This window comes from Heterodontus francisci, chromosome 8 (genome assembly GCF_036365525.1).
Source record: "Heterodontus francisci isolate sHetFra1 chromosome 8, sHetFra1.hap1, whole genome shotgun sequence".
NCBI classification, from domain to species: domain Eukaryota; kingdom Metazoa; phylum Chordata; class Chondrichthyes; order Heterodontiformes; family Heterodontidae; genus Heterodontus; species Heterodontus francisci.
Window position 1 is genome coordinate 89,510,754 of NC_090378.1, and position 22,671 is coordinate 89,533,424.

General features: G+C 40.4%; 2 protein-coding genes across 3 annotated transcripts in view; one reads left to right on the forward strand and one right to left on the reverse strand.

The window, feature by feature from the left end:
* Positions 1 to 22,671, reverse strand: part of LOC137373011 (complement factor H-like) — a 621,771-nt gene that overhangs the window by 329,039 nt on the left and 270,061 nt on the right. The window lies entirely within an intron of this gene.
* The window catches only part of aspm (assembly factor for spindle microtubules), a 103,468-nt gene that overhangs the window by 16,495 nt on the left and 64,302 nt on the right, over positions 1 to 22,671 (forward strand). Inside the window, exons 6-17 of one of the 2 annotated variants that reach the window (XM_068037705.1) lie at positions 899 to 1,147; positions 3,536 to 3,603; positions 3,809 to 3,950; positions 4,859 to 4,989; positions 6,906 to 7,081; positions 12,802 to 12,947; positions 13,042 to 13,127; positions 13,718 to 13,933; positions 15,007 to 15,220; positions 19,906 to 20,048; positions 20,325 to 20,453; positions 22,357 to 22,551. In XM_068037705.1, coding sequence (XP_067893806.1) covers positions 899 to 1,147; positions 3,536 to 3,603; positions 3,809 to 3,950; positions 4,859 to 4,989; positions 6,906 to 7,081; positions 12,802 to 12,947; positions 13,042 to 13,127; positions 13,718 to 13,933; positions 15,007 to 15,220; positions 19,906 to 20,048; positions 20,325 to 20,453; positions 22,357 to 22,551 — 1,895 coding nt within the window. The remainder of the gene's footprint in view (positions 1 to 898; positions 1,148 to 3,535; positions 3,604 to 3,808; positions 3,951 to 4,858; positions 4,990 to 6,905; positions 7,082 to 12,801; positions 12,948 to 13,041; positions 13,128 to 13,717; positions 13,934 to 15,006; positions 15,221 to 19,905; positions 20,049 to 20,324; positions 20,454 to 22,356; positions 22,552 to 22,671) is intronic. The other variant, XM_068037707.1, reaches the window with a different exon arrangement.

Consider the following 22,671-nt stretch of genomic DNA (forward strand, 5'->3'; position numbering starts at 1 on the left):
TTTAAACTCCATCTCAGCAGAACACTCCCTGTTTGACTTTTACTTCCACTCAAGAATTCCCCTGTACATTCCAGGACCTTGAGCATTCATTCAGTTCTGGGGCCAATCCAAGGGATGCCGTCACTCTCAGGAATTCACTTCGATTCTCCTTAGTTTCCCAGCTATCTTCCACAGTGAGGCAGTTCTTGGGGATTCTCACTCTAGTATCAAAGTCAGTGAACCGTCCAGCCCTGCTTCAACACGTAATGAATTTGGACTTCCCCAACCTGAGCAGAGACCTCACTCACCTCCTTGCATAATGACTTTGAATCAGAAAGCACCATTTGTTCCTGATAACCTTTTGCTACTGGGTCTAGCTGCTTCCAAACACCAACTGACTTTCTGTGAGCAATCAGAGGTAAAAACACCCAAGACCAAAAGGCAGCTCCCTGCATAATCTATATCCATAGCAATATGGTATATCTGGGCTGTCCCAGATAGAAATTTAAGCTAATCAAATCCAACTCCAAAACATCCCATTGATTCTGGGTGTCCACAGGAATAATTCATATTGCTAACAAAGACAGGGCAACTCTCTTCAGACTTACTCAGTTCTCCAACTAAACAGGCTCACATGCTGTTTTGTGACTTTCATGCCTCTACCTCTGATCCTGGTAAATATACATGGAAAGACAATTTGAAGTGTGAATACCTTGGGTGGTCTAGCAATCTTTAATTTCCAAAGTTTCAATTATCTTACATTTCCAAATGTAATTTCTCCAAAATAAAAAGTGACCTCTAAAAAAATATTCATATAAACAATGAACTAGATGATTGTAATAATAGCATGGGAGAAGATTGCTGCAAATTTTTATTCCTGCTCTTGTGTTAACTTTATGTTTTTGACTTTGTTTTTCAGTGAATACTGCTACGTTGTTTATGGGTTCTGAGACACAGCACCACAAAATTAGTGTTCCTGCAGCACCAACCAAAGAAGAAATGTCACTTAGAGCATATACTGCAAAATGTAAACTGAATCGTCTCCGCCGTGCAGCCTGCAGACTATTTACATCTGAAGGGATGGTCAAAATTATACAGAAGTTGGAAGTAGCCATTGAGGCTAAACATTTTCTTGTGCGGAAAGACCGATATCTCTGGAAGGACATTGGTAATCTTTCAAGCGTATTTTTCTTGTATTTTTGTTATGCTATTTTGAAACTTGTTCAAGATTTAAATGCAGCCAAGTAACGTTATTGAGTCTGATCTGCTCTACAATTTGTAGAATGTGTTGTATAAAGAAAATGCTTGATTAGGATTGGTGTGAAATCATAGTCATTGCACATGTGAGGCAATCCTATTTAATTGATTCACATGAAAGGTACAGTATCACGCCCTGCCTGTATTAGAAAGGGGGAAAAAAAGACTTGCATTTATATAGTGCCTTTCACAACAACTGGACATCTCAAAGCACTTTACAGTCAATAAAGTACTTTTTGAAGTTTAGTCGTTGTTGTAACACGGCAGCCAGTATGCGCACAGCAAGCTCCAATAAACAACAATGTGAAAATGACCAGATAATCTGTTTTTGTGATGTTGATTGGGGGATAAATATTGACCAGGACACTGGGATAACTCCCCTGTTCTTCTTTGAAGTAGTGCCATGGGGTCTTTACATCCATCTGAGCAAGCGGGCATTGGACCGTAATTTTTTTGTAAACTGAAATTGACTGTGAGCACAATAGGAGAGGGAAAGGAAGAAAGCATGACATAAATTCATGGCCGTGAAAAATCACAATCTTGAGGGGGTTTTGAAACACCTCATTTGGGTAAAATTCATCTCACTTGTGCTGTGATAAACAAATGGATATATCACTTGTTAACAACAGATTCAATAAGGAGAGATGGTTCATTATGTTGTCAGAAGGATAATATATTCAAGAACTCCTTTTTCTTCCTTTCTATTGCTGATGGGAGAGGAAAATTAGTTTTTTATGAGTGAATGCCCCTTAATATCCCTTCCCTAAACAATGTCAGTTCAGAAAAATAATGCATTGAGATATCACTTTCTTTAATTCTGTTGGTGTCCAGAACTGCTTATTGGTGTGTCTTACTCCATGTAAAACTAAGAAATACTGTGACTTAAGATGTGCTATGATTTAAAACCTAGTGGACTGAAATTTATGGTACAATGGTGGTCTGCATGTCACGGAGCACGGCGGCTCATTTAAATGACGTGGAGGGGGCGGGCTGTCCGTTCCCAGCTATGGTGTCAGCAGCCCTTGCGCAGGCGCTGACGCCATTTTAAAGGACTTAAAGTCCTTCCATTTAATTTAAATATTTCAAGAAAGAGGTTACAAAAAATTCTCAAAACATTTTACCAGTCCACCTGACCTCCTCTTCCCACCGCCCCCCCCCCACCAAAGTTCATAAACTTATCACAAACAGTGTTTTCCCAGTTGAAGAATTTCATGGTTCAATTTTAATAAAATTTAAGCTGAATGTGTGATGATAGTTGCTGTTCTTCAACTTCAGAGAAGTATGAAATGCATTTTTCAAATTTAATTTTTATTGAAGCATAGCATTGGTTGTTGTTTCCCTGTATGAGTTCTGAACTATCAGCGGTGAATTTCCAGAGTGCTATTAAGTGGTAGATTAGGAAGTCCTGGCAGCACAAAATTTCCTGAACATTTGGCACAGAATTCCCAGCAGGAGGGGAGAAATTTCCCCCAAGTCAGCAATGACTGTACAACACAGAAACGGACCATTTGGCCCCACTGGTCTGTCCTTCACACCAGCCTCCTCCCATTCTTCTTCTAACCACATCAATATAACATGGAAAGGGAAGAGAAGCAGGGGATATACAAACCTACAAAAAAAAAAGATGGATAGAGATCCTCAATCATGCTGTACTTGGATACCATGCAACCATGTATGCTGTTTACCCACCAATTAACTACGCAATCCCCTGGGAACGGCAAAAAATACATAACTGCACTAGTGCAAGTGAACTGTTTATAACAATGGGGATGGGCCTCAACATAGGTGATATAAGGAGCTCCCAAATTCCTTTCAATGGGCCTGGCTGTAATAAAGTTGGATGCATTCACAGGGTTGATGACTAGTCAAATGAAATGCGAAAATGCTACCTAAATGGGTTTACAGCTTGCCTTTTTATGCTAGCTTTGTGCATTTGTACCACATATTAATGAGACATAGGTTTGATTACTCGTATTATTGGGTGGACAGCTGATCCTGCCCCACCAGGATGAGGGTGAGGATGATTTGAGAAAAATAACCTTTTATCATTGCAGTTCAGGTAGAAGTTTAATTGGAAAGAAATTAGCAATAGTCAAAGGTTCAATTTGTACTGAAAGCAACATTGTATTTGGTGCTGTAGTTGCATGAAAGGTACTTACCATCCATTTCTAAATAAATTGGTTTTCACACATGGCCACTTGCAATTTCTAATTTGATGGCTTGAATTTTAGTATTTTTAGAACTTTTTCAGTAGGTACCTGCTGTTATGTTAGCACTTACGTTTTCTTCTACACTAAAGGAGAACGACAGAAGATCCTCAAGTGGCTTTTGTCGTATAATCCTCTGTGGCTACGAATAGGACTGGAGGTAAGGTTTTATTTGGCACAATTAAGGAGTATAGTATATCATTGCTTTTTTGAGGTATCAAACTATTTAATGCAAAGAAATGAAAATTTGTATTTGGGATGAACAAATGTAACAGCTTTACAATGACATGATCCTGTTTTTATTTACGGCGGAAAAGAATACATTTTGGTGCATTGGCTGACATCTTCATCTTGTGTCATATTAGTGTATTTTTGGTGAATTGATTCCATTGGAAAGCAACAGCGATGTGATTGGCTTGGCTAGATTTATTTTAAATCGCCTACTTTGGAATTCTGATATAACTGCAGCATATAGACATCCAACCGTGCCACATTTATATCGTGATGGTAAGCATATTTGCTTCAAATACATGGATAGTGTTTCTAAATGTAAGTTTAACATGTAGGCTACAGGACTAACTAATTAAAACAAGAAATGCTGGAAATACTCAGCAGGTCTGGCAGCATCTGTGGACAGAGAAGCTCTCTCTCTCCACAGATGCTGCCAGACCTGCTGAGTATTTCCAGCATTTCCTGTTTTTATTTCAGATTTCCAGCATCTGCAGTATTTTGCTTTTATTTTCGAGCTAACTAATTAATTGACTTGCGCACAGCAAACTCCTGCATTGTTGTAGTGCAGGAAACATGACAGCCAGTATGCGCACAGCAAGCTCCAATAAACAGCAATGTGATAATGACCACATAATCTCTCTCTCTGTTGATGAGGGATAAATATTGACAAGGACATTGGGGATAACTCCCCTGCTGCTCTTCAGAATAGTGCCATGAGATCTTTTACATTCACCTGTAAGGACAGACAGGGCCTCAATTCAACGTCTCATCAGAAAGATGATTCCTCCGATTGGCAGCACTCGCTCAGTACTGCACTGGACTGTCAGCCTAGATTTTTTTTTTTGTGTGCTTAAGTCCTGGAGTGGGACTGGAACCCACAATCTTCTGACTTAGCGGCAAGATTGCTGTTGACTGAACCACGACTGACACTCAATATTTAAACGCTATTAATATCTATAAATGTAGTGATCAATGATGCATAACTTTATTACTTAAAACCAGTTGCCATTAAATAATGTATATTGTCTCTTGAATCTTGATTACATATGTAGATCTTGGATTTGAGGTAGAGCTCAATTTGCTGTAGTATGTGTAGATATTGTACTCTTTTTCATATCTTCTATTAAGGCTCAGCTGGAGACTAAATTTAAATAATGTTGTAACTATTTGTCTCGATTTTCTAGAGCACCAGGAGGTTTTGGCGCAATTCACACTGAAGAAATTTCTGCTATTGGTTTGGTTTCTTGATTGTGCTAAACAGTCTAGGTTGATAGATCATGATCCATGCCTTTTCTGCAAAAATGCTGAGTTTAAGGTAAGATATGTGCAAGCACTATTTTTCTTAATGTCCTTATTGAGTTTTGTCATCGACATTAGGTGTTACATAACTTTATCTGGTCATTTACATTCTTTTAAGCCAGAAGTACTAAAAGCATAATTTTCTTACAAGTTTAATTACCTTTAAGAACGATAAGATTAGGTCAGAAAATGGATGGGTCTTTGAAATTCTGTGTGATACCAACATGAAGAGAGAAGTTTCATTGGAATTGTTAATCTCTATAATAAATGGATTAACCGCTTTCTAAGTGGAGAGAAGATTTCAGGGTTAACTTGTTAAGCATTTGTACTGAGTATTATGCTACATGATTTAATTACTTTTACTTATGTGCAACATAATTTTTATTTGAAGTTCTCTTTTTTTTAAAATGAAGTTTGTGATCATTTTATTACGTAAAAGCCAATTGCTGTTAATCCACTTCCAAAAATAAATTCACACCTTATGGGACAACAACTTGCATTTATGTAGTGCCTTTAATGTAATAAAACATCCCGAGGCACTTCACAGGAACATTATAAAACAATACAACATTGAGCAATGTAAGGAGATATCAGGGCCAGGTGACCAAAAGCTTGGTCAAAGAGGCAGGTTTTGAGGAGCATCTTAAAGGTGGAGAGCGAGGGTGGAGAGGCAAAGAGGTTTAGGGAGGCAATTCCAATGACATAGTCATGAAAACTGAGGATGCTCAAGCTGAGAATTAGAGCCGCGCAAATATCTCTGGCGGGTTTTAGGGCTGTAGGACAATACAGGTAGGGAGCGGGGCCATGGAGGGTGGAGGGATTTGTAAACAAGTGTGAGAATTTAAAAATTGAGGCGTTACTTAACCAGGAGCCAATGTAGGTTTGCAAGCACAGGGGTAATGGGTGAATGGAATTTGGTGCAAGTAAGGAAATGGACAGCAGAGTTTTGGATGATGTCAAGTTTATGGAAGGCAGAACATGAGAAGCCAACCAGGATTGACTACAGAATAGTCAAGTCTAGAATTAACAAAGGAATGAATGAGGGTTTCAGCAGCAGATGAGCTGAGGCAGGGCGGAGTTGGGTAATATTACGGAGATCAAAGTAGGCCATTTTGGTGATGGCACGGATATGTGGTTGAAAACTCGTCTTGATAAAATATGAAACAAAGATTGCCAACCATCTGGTTCAGCCTTAGGCAGTTGCCAGGGCGAAGGATGGAGTCGATGGTTAGGGAACGGAGTTTGTGGCTGGGTCTGAAGACAATTGTTTTCTGAATTCCCAATACTTGGAGGAAATTTCTGGTTATTCAGTCTTGGAGGTCTGACAATCAATCTGCTAATTTAAGAGATAGTGGAGGGGTTGAAAGAGGTGGTCGTGAGGTAGAACTGGGTGTTGGCAGTGTACAAATGGAAACTGACGCTGTGTTTTCGGATGATATCGCCGAAGCGCAACATGACGAAAAATAGGAGCGGGGTCAAGGATAGATCCTCGGGGAAACCCACAGGTAATGAAGTGGGGCTATATTGACAGTGTAGACTGGCTTTTTGAACAAGGACAATCTGTGATATTGGCCCCGCAGTCAAGGTAAATGAGATGAGTAAGAGCTTTGAGTTTTACATTGGAATGCTGAAAAATTTGGTTATCACAGAGGCCATTAGGGTGAGTACGCCAAGGGTGGAATGAGAGGATTAACTTGGTAACTTAACAGTCTGTGACTCTAATTGTGGTATCTGTTGTTAAAATCCTCAAAACTTAATTGGTAACTGATTATAGTGCCTAAAATGCTTTTGATGCTTTTTGCTAAATATTGAAGCAGGTGGTATTGAAGCATGTATGTGTTATGAACCAAAAAAAACAAAGACCAGTGTGCAATACAATAAGATTTTGTCTATTAGTAAACTTTCTCATTTTGGTTTGTCTTTCTCAATTAGACAAGCAAAGATCTGTTACTTGCCTTCTCCAGAGACTTTCTCAGCGGTGAAGGAGATATCTGTCGTCACCTTGGTTACTTAGGGTTGACTGTTGGCCATTTTCAGACACCCCTTCATGAGTTTAATTTTGCTGTCACCAATATAGCTGTTGATCTCCGATGTGGTATCCGTTTGGTGTAAGTATATTTATGGTAAGACTAATTTGTATGAAACCACATAACTCGCCTAAAGAAATTTCAGATATTTTGTTGGTCACAAGGTTACTTGACATCCAGATGTTGCTTCATCATTTTTTCTCCATTTTTATAGAAATTCTCAATTTTGTAATTCTTCATTAAGCCTGCATTGAAATTCTTTTATATATTCTGGTTTGGACCAACCAGTTATTTAGATGCCTTAAAAAAAGATTTCAAACAAATTATTTTCCACTCCTCGTACACCCTTCCTCATTTGCCTGCACCCATAGCTCTCTAACAGAGAAAATATCAGCAAAAATATGTTGTAACATTTATCCAAATTTCTTAACATAAGAACTAGAAGTAGGCCATATGGCCCCTTTCGCCTGCTCTGCCATTGAATATGATCATTGCTGATCTTTGACCTCCACTCCACTTTCCCACTCAGTCCCTATATCTCTCAATTCCTTTGAAGTCCAAAAGCCTATCAGTTTCATCCCTGAATATACTCAATGACTGAGCAGCCAGAAACCCTCGGAGTGAGGAAGTTTCTCCTCATCTCAGTCATAAATGAACAATGTCCTATTTATAGACTTCCAGCCAGAGGAAATAACCTGTCAACAACTATCCTTTCAAATCCTCTCAGAATCTTATGTTTCAATGAGATCACCTCTCATTCGTCTAAACTTTAGAGAATATAGGCTCATTCTATTCCATCCGACCTCATTGGGCAACCCTTTCATCCCAGGAATCAATCTAGTAAACATAGGAAAAAACATAAGAACATAGGAGCAGGAGTAGGCCATGCAGCTCATTGAGCCTGCTTTGCCATTCAATACGATCATGGTACAGAGACTAAAACAATACACAGTATTCCAGATTTGATCTCACTAAAACCCTTTACTGCAGCAAGACTTCCTTACTCTTGTACTCCAACCCCTTGTAATAAAGGCCAACGTACCATTTACCTTCCTAATTGCTTGCTGTACCTACATGTTAATTTTGTGTACAAGGACACCTAAATCCTTCTGTACTCCAACATTTAATACTTTCTCACCACTTAAGATTCTGTTTTTTCCATTCTTCCTATCAAAGTGACTAACCTCTAATTTCCTACATTATATTCCATCTGCCACCATCTTGCCCACTTACTTAACTTATCTATATCCCTTTGCAGACTCTTTGGGCTGAATGTTATGAGCCCTCAAGGGACAGGAAGGGTGGCGGGGGGCCAATAAAATTGTGAGAGAAGGCGAAAGGGGATGAGGGGGAATGGAGTGCCTGTTGCCTTCCTGATGCCATGAAATATTGTCCAGGGCAGGGAAGGCCAAGGATGACCTTCACGCCCAGAGGCAATTAAGGCTCTTAAATGGCCAATTATTGGCCTTTTCCTGCCGCCGTTGTCACTTTGCCAGTGGCGGAGGGTGTCTCCGCTGTGTGGGGAGGCCACCCAGTAACTGCAGGCAGCCTCCGTGTATGGTGGCGGGGGCCCTCCTCCTTGGGCAATCTACGGCCCACAGGGGGTCCCCGGTGGCAAAGGCAGCTCTTGTATCACCACCCACCCCCTTTTGCCCTTAACTATCCACCACCTTCTCCCCTGGTAAATAGTTGAATCCCCAGCACTGATCCTTGTGGCACCCACTATTAATAGCTTGTCAACCTGAAAATGACACGTTTATTCCTACTGTTTTCTGTCCTTTTCTGTTTTCTGTTCTTTAACCAATCTTCTATCCATTCTGATATATTGCCCCCAACCCCATGAACCCTTGCCTTGTGCACTTTTGTGTAGCACCTTATCAAAAGCATTTGAAAAACCAAACATACTACATCCACTGGTTTCCCCTACCTTGCTAGTTACATCCTCAAAAAATGAAGAGTGCAGGAGGGCTTGCCAGTAAAGGCCTGCAACCCAACGGCACCCGACAACGTGTCGGGTTGGGCCCCTCTTCCGGGTCCGGCTTTCGGGCTCGGGTCAGGTCGGGCCAGACACACCCATTAAGTGCTCTTCCGGTAAGTATCAAGAATAAAGCTGAGCTGGGAGTCCAGGACGAAACTGAGGCTGCGCGGTGAGCGAGTGACATCACTGTGACGTCATCACGCATGCACTGCAGCTTCGTGGAGCTTCCCAGTCGGAAGGTAAGTAAAGGGATGATCGGGCTTGGGTCGGGTTGGGCTCGGGGCGAAATTGGAGGGACTCGGGCCAGGTCGGGCTCGGGTCCGCTGTGGATTGGTCAGGTTCATGTCGGGTTCTTTTTTCTGACTGGAACAGGCCTTTACTTGCCAGGAGCAGTAACAGTATACCTAAAAATGAGATGTCAGCCTGGTGGAGCTACAACACAGGACTACTTGCATGCCAAACAGCAGAAACAGCATGCAATAGATAGGGCTAAGTGATTCCACAACCAACAGATCAGATCTAAGCTCTGCAGTCCTGCCACATCCAGTGGTGAATGGTGGTGGACAATTAAGCAACTTACAGGAGGAGGAGGCTCCACAACCTCCCCACCCTCAATCATGGGGGAGCCCAGCACATCAGTGCAAAAGACAAAGCTAAAGCATTTGCAGCCATCTTCAGCCAGAAGTGCTGAGAGGATGATCCATCTCGGCCTCCTCCTGAGGTCCCCAGCATCACAGGCACCAGTCTTCAGCCAATCTGATTCACTACACATGATATCAAGAAATGACTGCAGGCGCTGGATACTGCAAAGGCTATGGCCCCTGACAACATTCTGGCAATCGTACTGAAGACTTGTGCTCCAGAACTAGCCACGTCCCTAGCCAAGCTGTTCCAGTACAGCTAGAACACTAGTATCTAACTGGCTATGTGGAAAATTGCCCAGGTATGTGCTATGCACAAAAAGCAGGACAAATCCAACCCGGCCAATTACCGCCCTATCAGTCTACTCCCGATCATCAGCAAAGTGATGGAAGAGGTTGTCAACAGTGCTATCATGCGGCACTTTCTCAGCAATAACCTGCTCACTGACGTTCAGTTTGGGTTCCTCCAAGGTCACTCAGCTCCTGACCACATTACAGCCTTGGTCCAAATATAAACTGAAGAGCTGAATTCAAGAGGTGAGGTGAGAGTGACTGCCCTTGATATCAAGGCAGCATTTGACTGAATGTGGCAACAAGGAGCCTGAGCAAAACTGGAGACAATGGGAAAGAATCGGGAAAACTCTCCACTGGTTGGAGTCATGCCTAGCAGAAAGGGAGATGGTTGTGATTTTTGGAGGTCAATCATCTCAGTCCCAGGACATCACTGCAGGAGTTCCTCAGGGTAGTTTCCTAGGCCCAACCATCTTCAGCTGCTTCATCAATGACCTTCCCTCCATCATAAGGTCAAGTGGGGATGTTCGCTGACGATTGCACAATGTTCAGTAACATTCGTGACTCCTCAGATACTGAAGTAGCCCATGTCCATATGCAGCAAGACCTGGACAACATCCAGGCTTGGGCTGATAAGTGGCAAGTAACATTCGTGCCACACAAGTACTGGGCAATGACCATATCAACCAAAGGAGAATCTAACCATCTCCACTTGATGTGATGGAGAGAGGGTGGCACAGTGGTAATGTCACTGAACTATTAATCCAGGGACCCAGACCAATGCCCTGGGGACACTGGTTCAAATCCCACCATGGCAACTGGTGGAATTTAAATTCAATTAATTAATTAAAAAAAAAATCTGGAATTGAAAGCTGGTCTCAATAATGGTGCCATGAAACTATCATCCATTGTCATAACCCATCTGGTTCACTAATGTCCTTTTAGGGAAGGAAATCTGCTGTCCTTACCTTGCTTGGCCAACATGTGACTCCAGACCCACAACAATGTGGTTGGCTCTGAATTGCCCTCTGAAATGGCTGAGCAAGTCACTCCGTTGTCAAGGGCAATTCAGGATGGGCAATAAATGCTGGCCTCGTAAGCGATGCCCATATCCCATGAAAGAATCACAAAAATGGCATTACCATCACTGAATCCCCCACTATCAACATCTTGGGGGCTACCATTGACTAGAAACTGAACTGGACCTGCCATATAAATGCTGTGGCTACAAGAGCAGGTCAGAGGCTGGGAATTCTGTGGCAAGTAACTCTCCTCCTGTCTCCCCGATGCCTGTCCACCATCTGCAAGGCACAAGTCAGGAGTGTGATGGAATACTCTCCACTTGCCTGGATGGGTGCAGCTCCAACAACACTCAAGAAGCTTGACACCATCCAGGGCAAAGCAGCCTGCTTGATGGGCACCCCATCCACCACCTTCAACATTCACTCCCTCCACCACCGATGCACAGTTTTAGCAGTGTGTACCATCTACAAGATGCACTGCAGCAACTCGCCAAGGCTCCTTTGACAGCACCTTCCAAACCTGCAACCTCTTGCGCCTAGAAGGACAAGGACAGCAGATGCATGGGAACACCACCATCTGCAAGTTCCCCTCCATGCCACGCACCATCCTGACTTGGAATTATATTGCTGTTCCTTCTCTATCGCCTGGTCAAGATCATGGAACTCCCTTCCTAACAGCACTATTGGTGTACCTACACTACAGGAACGGCATTGGTTCAAGAAGGCAGCTCACCACCACTTTCTCGAGGGCAAACAGGGATGGGCAATAAATGCTGGCCTAGCCAGCGGTGCCCAGATCCTCCGAACGAATAAAAAAAAAGCTCTAGTAGATTTGTTACACATTGTTTCTGTTATATAAAACCATATTGATTCTGCCTAATTATATGGTTTTCTAAGTTCCCTATTACCACTTCCTTTATGGATTCAAGCATTTTTCTGATGACGAATGATGTCTGGCTCATTGGCCTGTAGTTCTCAGTTTTCTACCTCCACCCCTGGCACTTGAATAATTTTTCCCACCTTTCAATCCACTGGGACTGTACCAAAATATGCAGAATTTTGGAAGATCAGACCAATGCACCCAGGAACTGAGCTAGAGCCACCTTGGGAAATCATGCTGTGTACTCTACCATCAGAGAGTCTGTTTGGCTCTGGATTGTAGTCTTAAAATGCAGCTTAATAAATAAAAAATTACATTGTATGCACAGCATTGAATAAGGAACACGGGCTATCGTACAGCTTTATGGGGAGTCCAGCAAATGTTTGAGCAAATTTACATTGATTAATTTGGGACAGAATGGAATAAGCACTTGGCTATTATAGTAAATTTTACTCTCACATGTTTATTTTATTTCGAGATACAGCACTGAAACAGGCCCTTTGGTCCACCGAGTCTGTGCTGACCAACAACCACCCATTTGTACTAATCCTACATTAACCCCATATTCTCTACCATATCCCCACCATTCTCCTACCACCTACCTACACTAGGGGCAATTTATAATGGGCAATTTACCTATCAACTTGCAAGTCTTTGGCTGTGGGAGGAAACCGGAGCACCCGGCGGAAACCCACGCAGACACAGGGCGAACTTGCAAACTCTGCGCAGGCAGTACCCAGAACTGAACCCGGGTAGCTGGACCTTCTGAACTACCCATGATATTTCAAGGACGGGTACTTTGAAAGGGTGAAATGAAGTTAATTTGCCTTTGACTTGATGAAGTAAAGTATTGTGACTAAGAAAATCTATAGTAAAATTGCTAGGTGAAAATTAGAATGGTCTTAAGAATTGCTAATGATGTGTAATTTAAAATTCACATGCTCAGTACAATGTGATTTTTTTCATTTGCTTTGGATAACTTTTTGCAGACGAACAGTGGAACTTCTCACACGAAACTGGAAACTCTCAAAACAGCTAAGACTTCCAGCGATTAGCCGTCTTCAAAAGTTGCATAATGTGGATGTTGCATTGAATGCCCTTAAAACTGCAGGAGTTGATCTGAAAGATGAGCAAGGTAAAATTGAAATTCTATATCCGTGACTTGAATAAAAATCTTTGTATTCTCAATGTAATTTATTTTGAATGCATTTTTAATTTTTATCCAATAGGCAACATAATAGATTCTAGAGATATTGTTGATGGACATCGGGAAAAAACTTTAGCACTGCTGTGGAGAATCATCTTTGCCTTTCAGGTATTGTGTACACTATAGAAATTTAATTGTATTTTTAAAAAGTATACTGTTGTCAACCTTCAAAGATGATGTGCTAATATTTTGTAAGGCAAGAGTTACTTGGTTCGTATTGAAATTATGCAGGATCCCTATTGGGAAATGTGATATGATTTTCTTCATTTATTTGCTTTCACCATCATTTGGGATATTTCTGTCTGGAAAGCAGAGGGGACTACCTGTCTCTTTCTCTGAATTTTATCTTGTGAAGCCTTGTAACACCCATGTGTTATCCTATTGGATAAAGGTGGGGCTTTGATTATAAATATAACCGTATATGCTGATAAACTGAAATGAATGGAGAATACAAACAATAACTTAACATTATTAGAAAAGCAACCCCCATCACCTTTCCTCCCCCATTTGCTGCTGTCTGTTTGATCAGGTTGTGTTTCGTCTTCTAGCAGCAAGTCAGATTCAAGTAGAAAAATATACTGTTCAGTATCACAATTGATATGGCTGCATGGTGATGATGCTAAAATGTAATCTCAGCTGTGCTTTATAGTGTATGTGGGCACTATTAAGTTTTGACTTCATTGCTTTTATCCTCCTAGGTGGAGATTTTGTTAAATGAAGGTCAGGTACAAGAAGAGATTGAATTCCTGCAAAAAACTTTGCTTACATGGCATAAACTGGCAGCTCTGCGCTCTGTGTCTGTTCTGTCCCACCCAACAAAAGATCAAGACCTTAATGTGCCTGAAAAATATAGCCCACAGATCAAGTTGCTAATGAATTGGGTTAATGCTGTTTGTGGATATTATGGTGTCCAAGTAAGTCCATTTGTTGTTTTTAACCACACAAAGTTGATCAAATTACGGTTTTCTCTGCGTCTTTGAAATGTACTTTTGTGTATATGGTTCACCTTTCATTACTTGTCTATGTAACTATATGCGCAAGACTAGACAGTCACTATTGGCTGGCTGTTTGGCGATTGCAATCATATCCATAGCCAAGTCTAATCCCACTCCGTGCCCAAACAGACTTTTTTTTTTTACTTTTCTTAGTGTGTGTGTGTGTGTGTGTGTGTGTGTCAATGATCCACACAGTAAACTTCACAGCCAATTTTGTTTTAGGATGCTGTTGAAGACTTAGGAGCTTGGTTTCAATCCCAAATAGGTTTATTGCATTGTATTTGGTTATGGTTAAGTATAAAATTGGCAATATAACATTTAGTGGTTTGAATCATGAGGAATTGGTAGCTACCATGAAGAGTTCAGTACAGTTGCCTGTAACAATTAACCAGTTCTGACTAGTTTTAACTTTTGCAGAGGCTCCATAAATTCAGTCACTAGTCAGATTTTTTTTGCAAAAGCAACAATTAAACCAGGGACAAGATTCAAGCTCGATACAAAACCTATAACTTTTAACAATTGTCTAAAGCCTGAGGGAACAGCCAAGCGACCTTCAAATGTTGTTAGTTATTTATATCCACTGTCTGAGAGTGTAATAGATATAGATTCAATAGTAGCCTTTAACAGGAATTTGGATTAAAATTTTGAAGGAATAGGAATTAGAGATGTTGGGAAATAGTGGGGAAGTGGGATTAATTGGGTTGCTCTTCAAAAGAGCTGGTGCTGTTGTCGGGCCAAATGGCCATCTTCTGTGCTGTACTATTGTTTGATTCTGTAACCGAAAAGCAAGGCAAATGGAAATGAAATGCCAAATAGAGGCTGACAGCATTTCTGAAAGAAATTTCTTTTTTGAGAGAATATTCTGAAATGTGGTCAGCTGGACTATTGAGAAACTACCATTTTATAAGTAGTGTCTCAGGGAAGCAGTAATAAGTATTCAAAGTAACAGTGAAATTGTATGGGTCATGCAATTATTTTATTTCTTATTTCAGGTTGAGAACTTCACTGTAGCCTTTTCTGATGGCCGAATTTTATGTTACCTTATCCATCATTATCACCCTGGCCTTTTGGCTCTTCATGATATCTGTCAACGAACAACGCAGACGGTAGAATGTGCACAGCATGGTACAGTGGCAATTGATACATCAACCAGTGATTCTGACGAAAGCTCTATTGATGTCATGCCGACAAACCTCAGTAAGTATGGTCAGTATTTGGAATATTATGGTGGCATTTGTGCTCAAGTGCTAAATTACCAGTTGTTTCTAGAATGTATGTGTTTCATTAGAAATATATAATTTTTTTCTCCCATTGATCTGTACCTTTATTTAGTTGTACACAAAAAGTTTTTTTTCATGATGTAAAGTCATTAAAAAATAATTAATTATCATGCTGTAGTGCAACCATCATAAGTACAATGCCACTGCAGTACAAACTTTTGTGCTTTAATGCATCAGCCACACAACTCCTGGAGCCTTGATGTGCTGTTACAACGCAGCTATACATGGTTTTTGCCCATCAGTCAGGCCTGACATCGCAATACCCAGTCTCATTTACATTGAGAGAATGGGTGCCCATTCCATTTCCAATGTTCCCTTGATTTCTACGCCATGGGGAACGAGGGTTTTGTCAACATAACCTTGCCATTCCATTGGGTGGGATAGACCTTTGTCCATTTTTAAAAGAAAATCAAATGCAGCACTGAGCTAACGAGCTGTGTAGCTCAAATGTCAACCGATTTGACTTTAGCAATGCAGCTTCCTGGTTCTCCATTTCGCACCAGTAATATGGCACTATTATTGATGAAGTTTAGGAACACCTACTTAAAGTTTTTTTTTGGTAAATAGATATAATTGTTGCAATGAGGTGACCAACTATTTGAACTGTAATCTGTGACTTGTGTAATGTTCATAGTGGATGGATCAGAAAAGCTGAAATTGGGCAATGTGCATAAGTATGGGAATTCTTTTGTGAATATCTTGGTATTGGGAACATTAATTTGATTGGCAATGTGAGTGAACAGTTCTGTTACTGGAGCAGACTTCATCTGAAAGCATAAAAATAACAAGAAAAAGGCAGACCCATCCTTTTTTTAACTAGGTTATACAACTTTTTTCACTATCCTTCCCAAACAGAAATAGTACTCTTGGATTAGGCAAAAACCCAGAGGAGGACCAACATTTTTAAGCGAAAAACCAAGTAGCTATTTAATGACTGTAGACCCATCAAGCAATCTTCAGGAATCCGTTATAACCTCCTGATTAAATGAATCATTAGATGAACCAGAGGACACCGATTTTAAGACGAATGGCAAAAGAACTGAAGGCGCCAGGAGGAAAAATCTTTTTTATGCAGAGAATAGTTAGGATCTGAAATGCACTACCTGTGACTGGTGGAGGCAGATTCAATCGTGGCTTTCAAAAGGGTATTGGATACTTATCTGAAGAGAAAAACACTTCAAGGCTATGGGGGAAAGTGGGGTAGTGGGCCTAGCTGAGTTGCTCATGCAGAGAGCCAGAACGGACACAATGGACTGAATGGCCTCCTTTTTATGCTGTAACCATTCCATGATTCCAACTTAACTACCCCACATATTTGTGATATGCCTCCAGTGTCTTCCTTCAGGAACCAGTCTTAAAGGACTGGTGCACTCGCATACATTAACCACCATTGCAAAGAACAGTTTTTCTGGAAAAAGAAATCTTCCAGATATATAATTTGGCTTTTTGCCTGCATATTTATCTGGTACTGTAATCGTTAACCATTCAAATACCATGGGGTGCAGCTTCCCCTATAGGCGCAGCCAGCACAAATTGTGCCCTTTTACTTAAGTGAAGGTGTGATTCAAGTTTCTCCCCACACCCCAAACTCATTTTACATAATCAGAAACTTGAAATGTAAAACATAAAACCAGCACAATCGCGAATCATACTCGCATGTATTTTTTTTGTTTTTTCTTTGCATTTACAAAAACATTCCTTGATGTATGTGAATGGTAACCTGGTGCAGTTTTATTAATACAACTGAAAACGTGTTCATTGCCAAAAAAGCATTTTTACTAAGTGCCTAGTCCACCTGTGAGTAACCTGATTTTTAAATAATAAAAAATGACTTCCTTTTAAAAAAAAAAGCTATACCAAACCATTTACTAGTTTCTTTGCTGTATGCTACTCAGATTCTCAATGATTTTTTTTTAATACTGATATACTTGAAAGCATGCTTACTAGTGCTTGTGTGCTTAAAAAAGACTAGCTCAATTTGAAGAGCCTCCTCGAATGGCCACAATTGGCAAAAACTTGCCTTGATCGTTATTTTAATCTGGAGGCGTGGTCTGTTTTGTGAGCGGAGCTGGCTTTCAGTGTGATGTTTGCTGAAACAATGATTAAAGATTGCAGAAACTCTATTATGCCTGACCTGACCTACTTTTAATATTCCGCCAACTTCTTCTTTAGTTTGGCTTATTTCAGCCGGATTGAATTTGTAGAAACTCTGGATGGATTAGTATATGAGGACTGGAAGCATGAGTTACAGTCTGATATTAGGAAGTGAGGGCTGGCCAATTTTAACACTCCTTTTCTCCTGGAGCAGGTTCCTGACATATCGTTAGTGCTTGGAGGGGATGAGTAGATGTTGCACAGCTAATACTGATCAGGGGAGGGAGAGGCTCAATGATTCTTTGTGGTGTCGGGAGGTGTACTCCGGTTTGTTCTGGCCTTTAAGGAATTCTTTCAAATATTGAACTTACTGTGGCCACTCTGCCTTCTGCTAGGTTTCTCTAGTGAGGCTTGCCACCTGGTTCTCCTTTCCCAGCCAGTGTTGCCAACTGCGACTTTTAAATTTTAATTTGGTGCCTGCCTGTAATGGCAGCCTCAGCTGGCTCGAAAGACGCCGAGGATAAATTGCTCCTGGGTAGGAAGGAAGGGAACTGTGCCTGTAAATGAACTTACCCTATTTTAATTCCCCCATATGCTGTTCCTGTTCAATGTGGAATGGGGAGAATTCAAAACAAACTCCACTGTTAGGGTTCACGTTCATAAAGTGGCCTTTTGGGTTAGGTAACAACTGACTATAAATGCCACTTGGAACTTTGGAATGTTGCTGCAGGCCCCGACTGTTGAAAGAAGAGCTATCAGTGCAAATTATCTACAGTGGATTATTGGAGAATAGCACAAATACATTACAAATTCAGAACTTCACGTGATTTTCCCCAGATAGTATTCAGCTAAATGTGACATAAAGTACATTTGAACTAAAAAGATAAAGATCAACATGCCTCTTTCCCTGTAAATGTAAGTACTGGTAGATGAAGCCATAAAAATGTCTAGTACTATTTTGGATTTTATAGCTAAGAACATGAAGTTCAGAGATGAAGGCAATTATGTGCATAGCAATAGCTAGGCCACAGTCAGCGTACTGTGCCGTTTTGGGCACCACATGCCAAGGAAAGAGATTAAATCCATAGAAAGCATTTGGCCCAGATTTTGTTTTTAATTTGTCATGGGATGTGGATGTCACTGGCAAAGCCAGCATTTATTGGCTGTCCCTAATTGCCCTTGAGAAAATGGCAATGAGCTGCCTTCTTGAATTACTGCAGTCCATGTGGTGGAGGTACACCAACAGTGCTGTTAGGAAGAGAGCTTGGGGTTTTGACCCAGTGACAGTGAAGGAACGGTGATATAGGTCCAAGTCATGCTGTTGTATGACTTGGAGCAGAAGTTGCAGATGGTGGTGTTCCCATGTACTTGCTACCCTTATTCTTCTATGTAATCAAGGCCACCCTTTGGAAGGTCCTGTCAAAGAAGCCTTGACAAGTTGCTGCAATGCATCTTGTAAATGGTGTACATTGCTGCTGTGCTGTCCCTGTGATGGAGGGAGTGAATGTTTAAGGTGGTGGAAGGGAGCCAATCAAATGGGCTGCTTTGTTCTAGATAGTGTTGAGCTTCTTGAGTGTTGTCAGAACTTCAGACAAGTGGAAAGTCTACCAGTTCACATCTAACTTGTGCCTTGTAGGTGTTGGAGAGGCTTTGGGAAGTTGGGAGGTGAGTCATTTGCTGCAGAACATCCATACTCTGACCTATTCTTGTAACCGCAGTATTTATGTCGCTGGTCCAGTTTAGTTTCTGATTAGAGGTGACCACCCCCCCCCACCCAGGATTTTGACAGGGTTTCAGTGATTTGTAATGCTGTTGCATGTCAAAGATGTCAAAGGGAGGTGGTGAGATTCTCTTGTTGGAGAGGGTCATTGCTTGGCACTTGTGGGGCGTGACTGTTACTTGGATAATGCTAGGAACAGGAAATGATTTATGAGGAAAGAATTTAGATTCTTGGATTGTTTCCACTGTAGCAAAGAAGTCCAAGAGGTGAGTTAAGAGGTTCTAAAATTTATGAAGGTTTTTGATGGGGTGAATGGGGAAAGGCTATTTTTTGTGGTTCATGAATCAGTGACTAGGGTTCATCAAGTTAAAATGGAGAGATCAGGAGAAATCTTATGCAGAGTTGGAACTATTGCATTTCGTTAAGACAAAGTTGGTAAATATTTAATGTTGAGGAAGATATGGGGAGATAGCAGGGCAGTGGGACTAGTTTTGAATTGTTTTAGCAAAGAGCCAACAGTCCATCTTATGTGGTATAAACTCCTATGGTTCTATTATTATGTGGTATTAAAGTGAAATGCTGACTTTTGTTACAATTAAGTAAATGGTTAGATATGTGGACTGCAGGGGTTCAAGAAGGCAGCTTACCACCACCTTCTGATGGGCAATAAATGCTGACCTGGCTAGCGATGTCCACATCCCATGAAACGAACAAATAAAAAAAAATGTACTTGAGCCACCTGTTGCTTTTAATATTGCTGTTCAAATGTTACAGAATAATGTATTTTCACTTTTAAGCTTCATCAGCTAGGATCTATGAAGAACTTCTGGAGAATGAAAAGAAGAATTTTAATTTGGTGACTACTGCTGTTGCAGCACTTGGAGGTGTCCCAGCGATGATTCGCCATATCGATATGTCGAATACTATCCCAGAGGAGAAGGTAAAATTTAAGACCCTTGCTTTCAGGTGAAAGCATTAAATAGTACATGATGTAATTTCTTCAGATGTTGTTTTACACAGAATTAAGATTTACTAGACTGCACTTTTAATGAATTGTTTATGTGGTTCAGGTTTGCATTTTGTCTATTTTATCAGATCATTGCTGATTTACTATAATGCCATAGTCACTCCTAATAGTCACTATGCTCTGTCTTACAATTCTATCATTACTTTATCAAGATTGTTTCTTCAATGCATATTTAAAAATTCTTTGCAGGTTGTTATTACCTACGTTTCATTTCTTTGCGCTCGTCTTCTTGACCTTCGAAAAGAAGCAAGAGCTGCCAGAATCATACAGACTGCTTGGAGGAAGTACAAGTTAAACTGTGAGATTCGGCTTTTACAGGTAGTGTCATTATCTTCCTGTATATTCATTGCCACCTAAATTGACCATTCTTTACAGGATTATGCTAAAACTAACTGCCATGTATTGAGTGAAAACTTTGCAATGCATCTGACCTTTTGGCATAAACAAATATTATACAATAGTGTATGTTGGAACAAGCTAATCTTTAAGAAAATGTAGATTATTAAATATTGGCCTATTTTAATAACTGGTTGCTTAACATTTGCATCCTGATGAAAAGGAAAGTTGGGTATTTTACAGTGGGCTGTAGTCAAACCTCATAATCGCAAATGTGTGGGAATAATATGTAGTTTACTGAAGCTCGAACTCTTCATCCAGTAATGTGTGTGAGAGTTTCATGGAGGTTTGGTAACCTATAGCTGACTTGGGCAATTATTGAATGTCTTAGCATTTGGTTAAAATTCATGTAACTATACTTTACTGACCATGGGAAAAAGCCAGATGGTTAAATAAATTGTATGACTTCTGTTGGACTGTGTTCTCGTTCGAATTTGTCTCATTACTTTAATCACCAGAGTACACAAATGCATACAGTTTTAACAATGCAGGATCAGATCTTTATTGAAACAACATATTCATGATTGCTGAGTGAGTGCTACAATAGTGATTTGCTCACACTTGTACAACATTTTTCCTTTGTTACATTTCATGCATATCATCAAGAAATCGTAGTGAAGAAAAGATGCATGCATGTCTCTTCTTTTTCTTTGGTCTCCTTGTCTCGAGGGACAATGGGTAAGCACCTGGAGGTGGTCAGTGGTTTGTGAAGCAGCGCCTGGAGTGGCTATAAAGGCCAATTCTAGAGTGACAGACTCTTTCACAGGTGCTGCAGATAAAATTGGTTGTCAGGGCTGTTACACAGTTGGCTCTCCCCTTGCGCTTCTGTCTTTTGTAAATGCATGTGATGGCCTATATAAATGTAGTGAAACCAAAATATATAGTATAACCAATCAATTAATTGTAGTAAAATATAGACAGGCACATAGCTAAAATACATGTTGTCCTCAGTCACTTCCAATTATCCCGTTACCCATTGTTACGATGTCTTAATTAGTTCAGTACCATTTCTTGTAAGCACCAGTGATCAGATAGGCCTCTTCCAGATTTATTAGTCATTGCTGAGCCCTTACTTTTAGACATTGCATCATCCTCTTTATCTGTGGAGATGCCCATGTCCAGCGACCCCTTACACAGTACATATTTTACAATCCCATATTAAGCTGAAAACTTGTAATTCATCTTTGGGGTTTAATTGTGCTGCCCAGGACATTGAGGTATTCTGGTGGTGATGGGTTGTGCAAAATATGCAACTGAAAAATCAGGAAACAACTATCTGTTCTGACTTTGTGAACAAAGATCATAACTTGATGTCCCTAGCACCTGACGAAGTCTTGCTTTGACTATTTCACATGGTAAGTTTGCAGAACAGGCTACCCTACGTACTATTCTTTCCTGAAATTTATTAGATTTTTAAATCTATCCTTCAAGCACTTAGTTCTTTTTAAATAAAGTGCTTCCTCTGGATTTTCCTTTCTTATTTATCTGTTTTACAATAGATATTGTAGCACAAAATCAAGTACAGTGGACTAGGATTTATTTTTTACATTTAACCTCAAATTAGCTAGCTATCTTTTATTGGGAAGTGCTAAAGGTAGATGATATGACATGAAGGGTGCAAAGTATTGAACTGGCATCATTAGTGATTGTCTTCCTTTTCTTCCCTGCGTCAATATTAGATTGGTAATTGAAAAACATATGTAGAAAAGGGCATTTTTGCAAGAAGATTGGGTGTGAAGCATTTTGGAACATCCTGAGGCCATGAAAAGTGCTACCTAAAATGCAAGTTCGTTCTTCTAAATATAACAATTGAATTGCGTTTCAGGAAAAAGATCAAGCTGCCCGTATCATTCAAGCAGCTGTGCGTAGATTCCTCCATCGTCAGCATGTCAAGAAGAAAACCAATGCTACGATTATTATACAAACTCTTTGGCGTGCTCGTGTTGCAAAGAGGAAAGTTAAAGCATTGTTGATGATTAAGATGCAAGCAGTGCAGAATGAAGCAGCAACACTTATCCAGGTTAGACTAATATTTTATATTACAAGAACAATTTAAGGCTGAAATTCTGCATCATGTACTGCATCCATTTTGGATTATACCCTTGCTATGTCTGCTGTTTTTCTGCTTTATAAAAGTAAG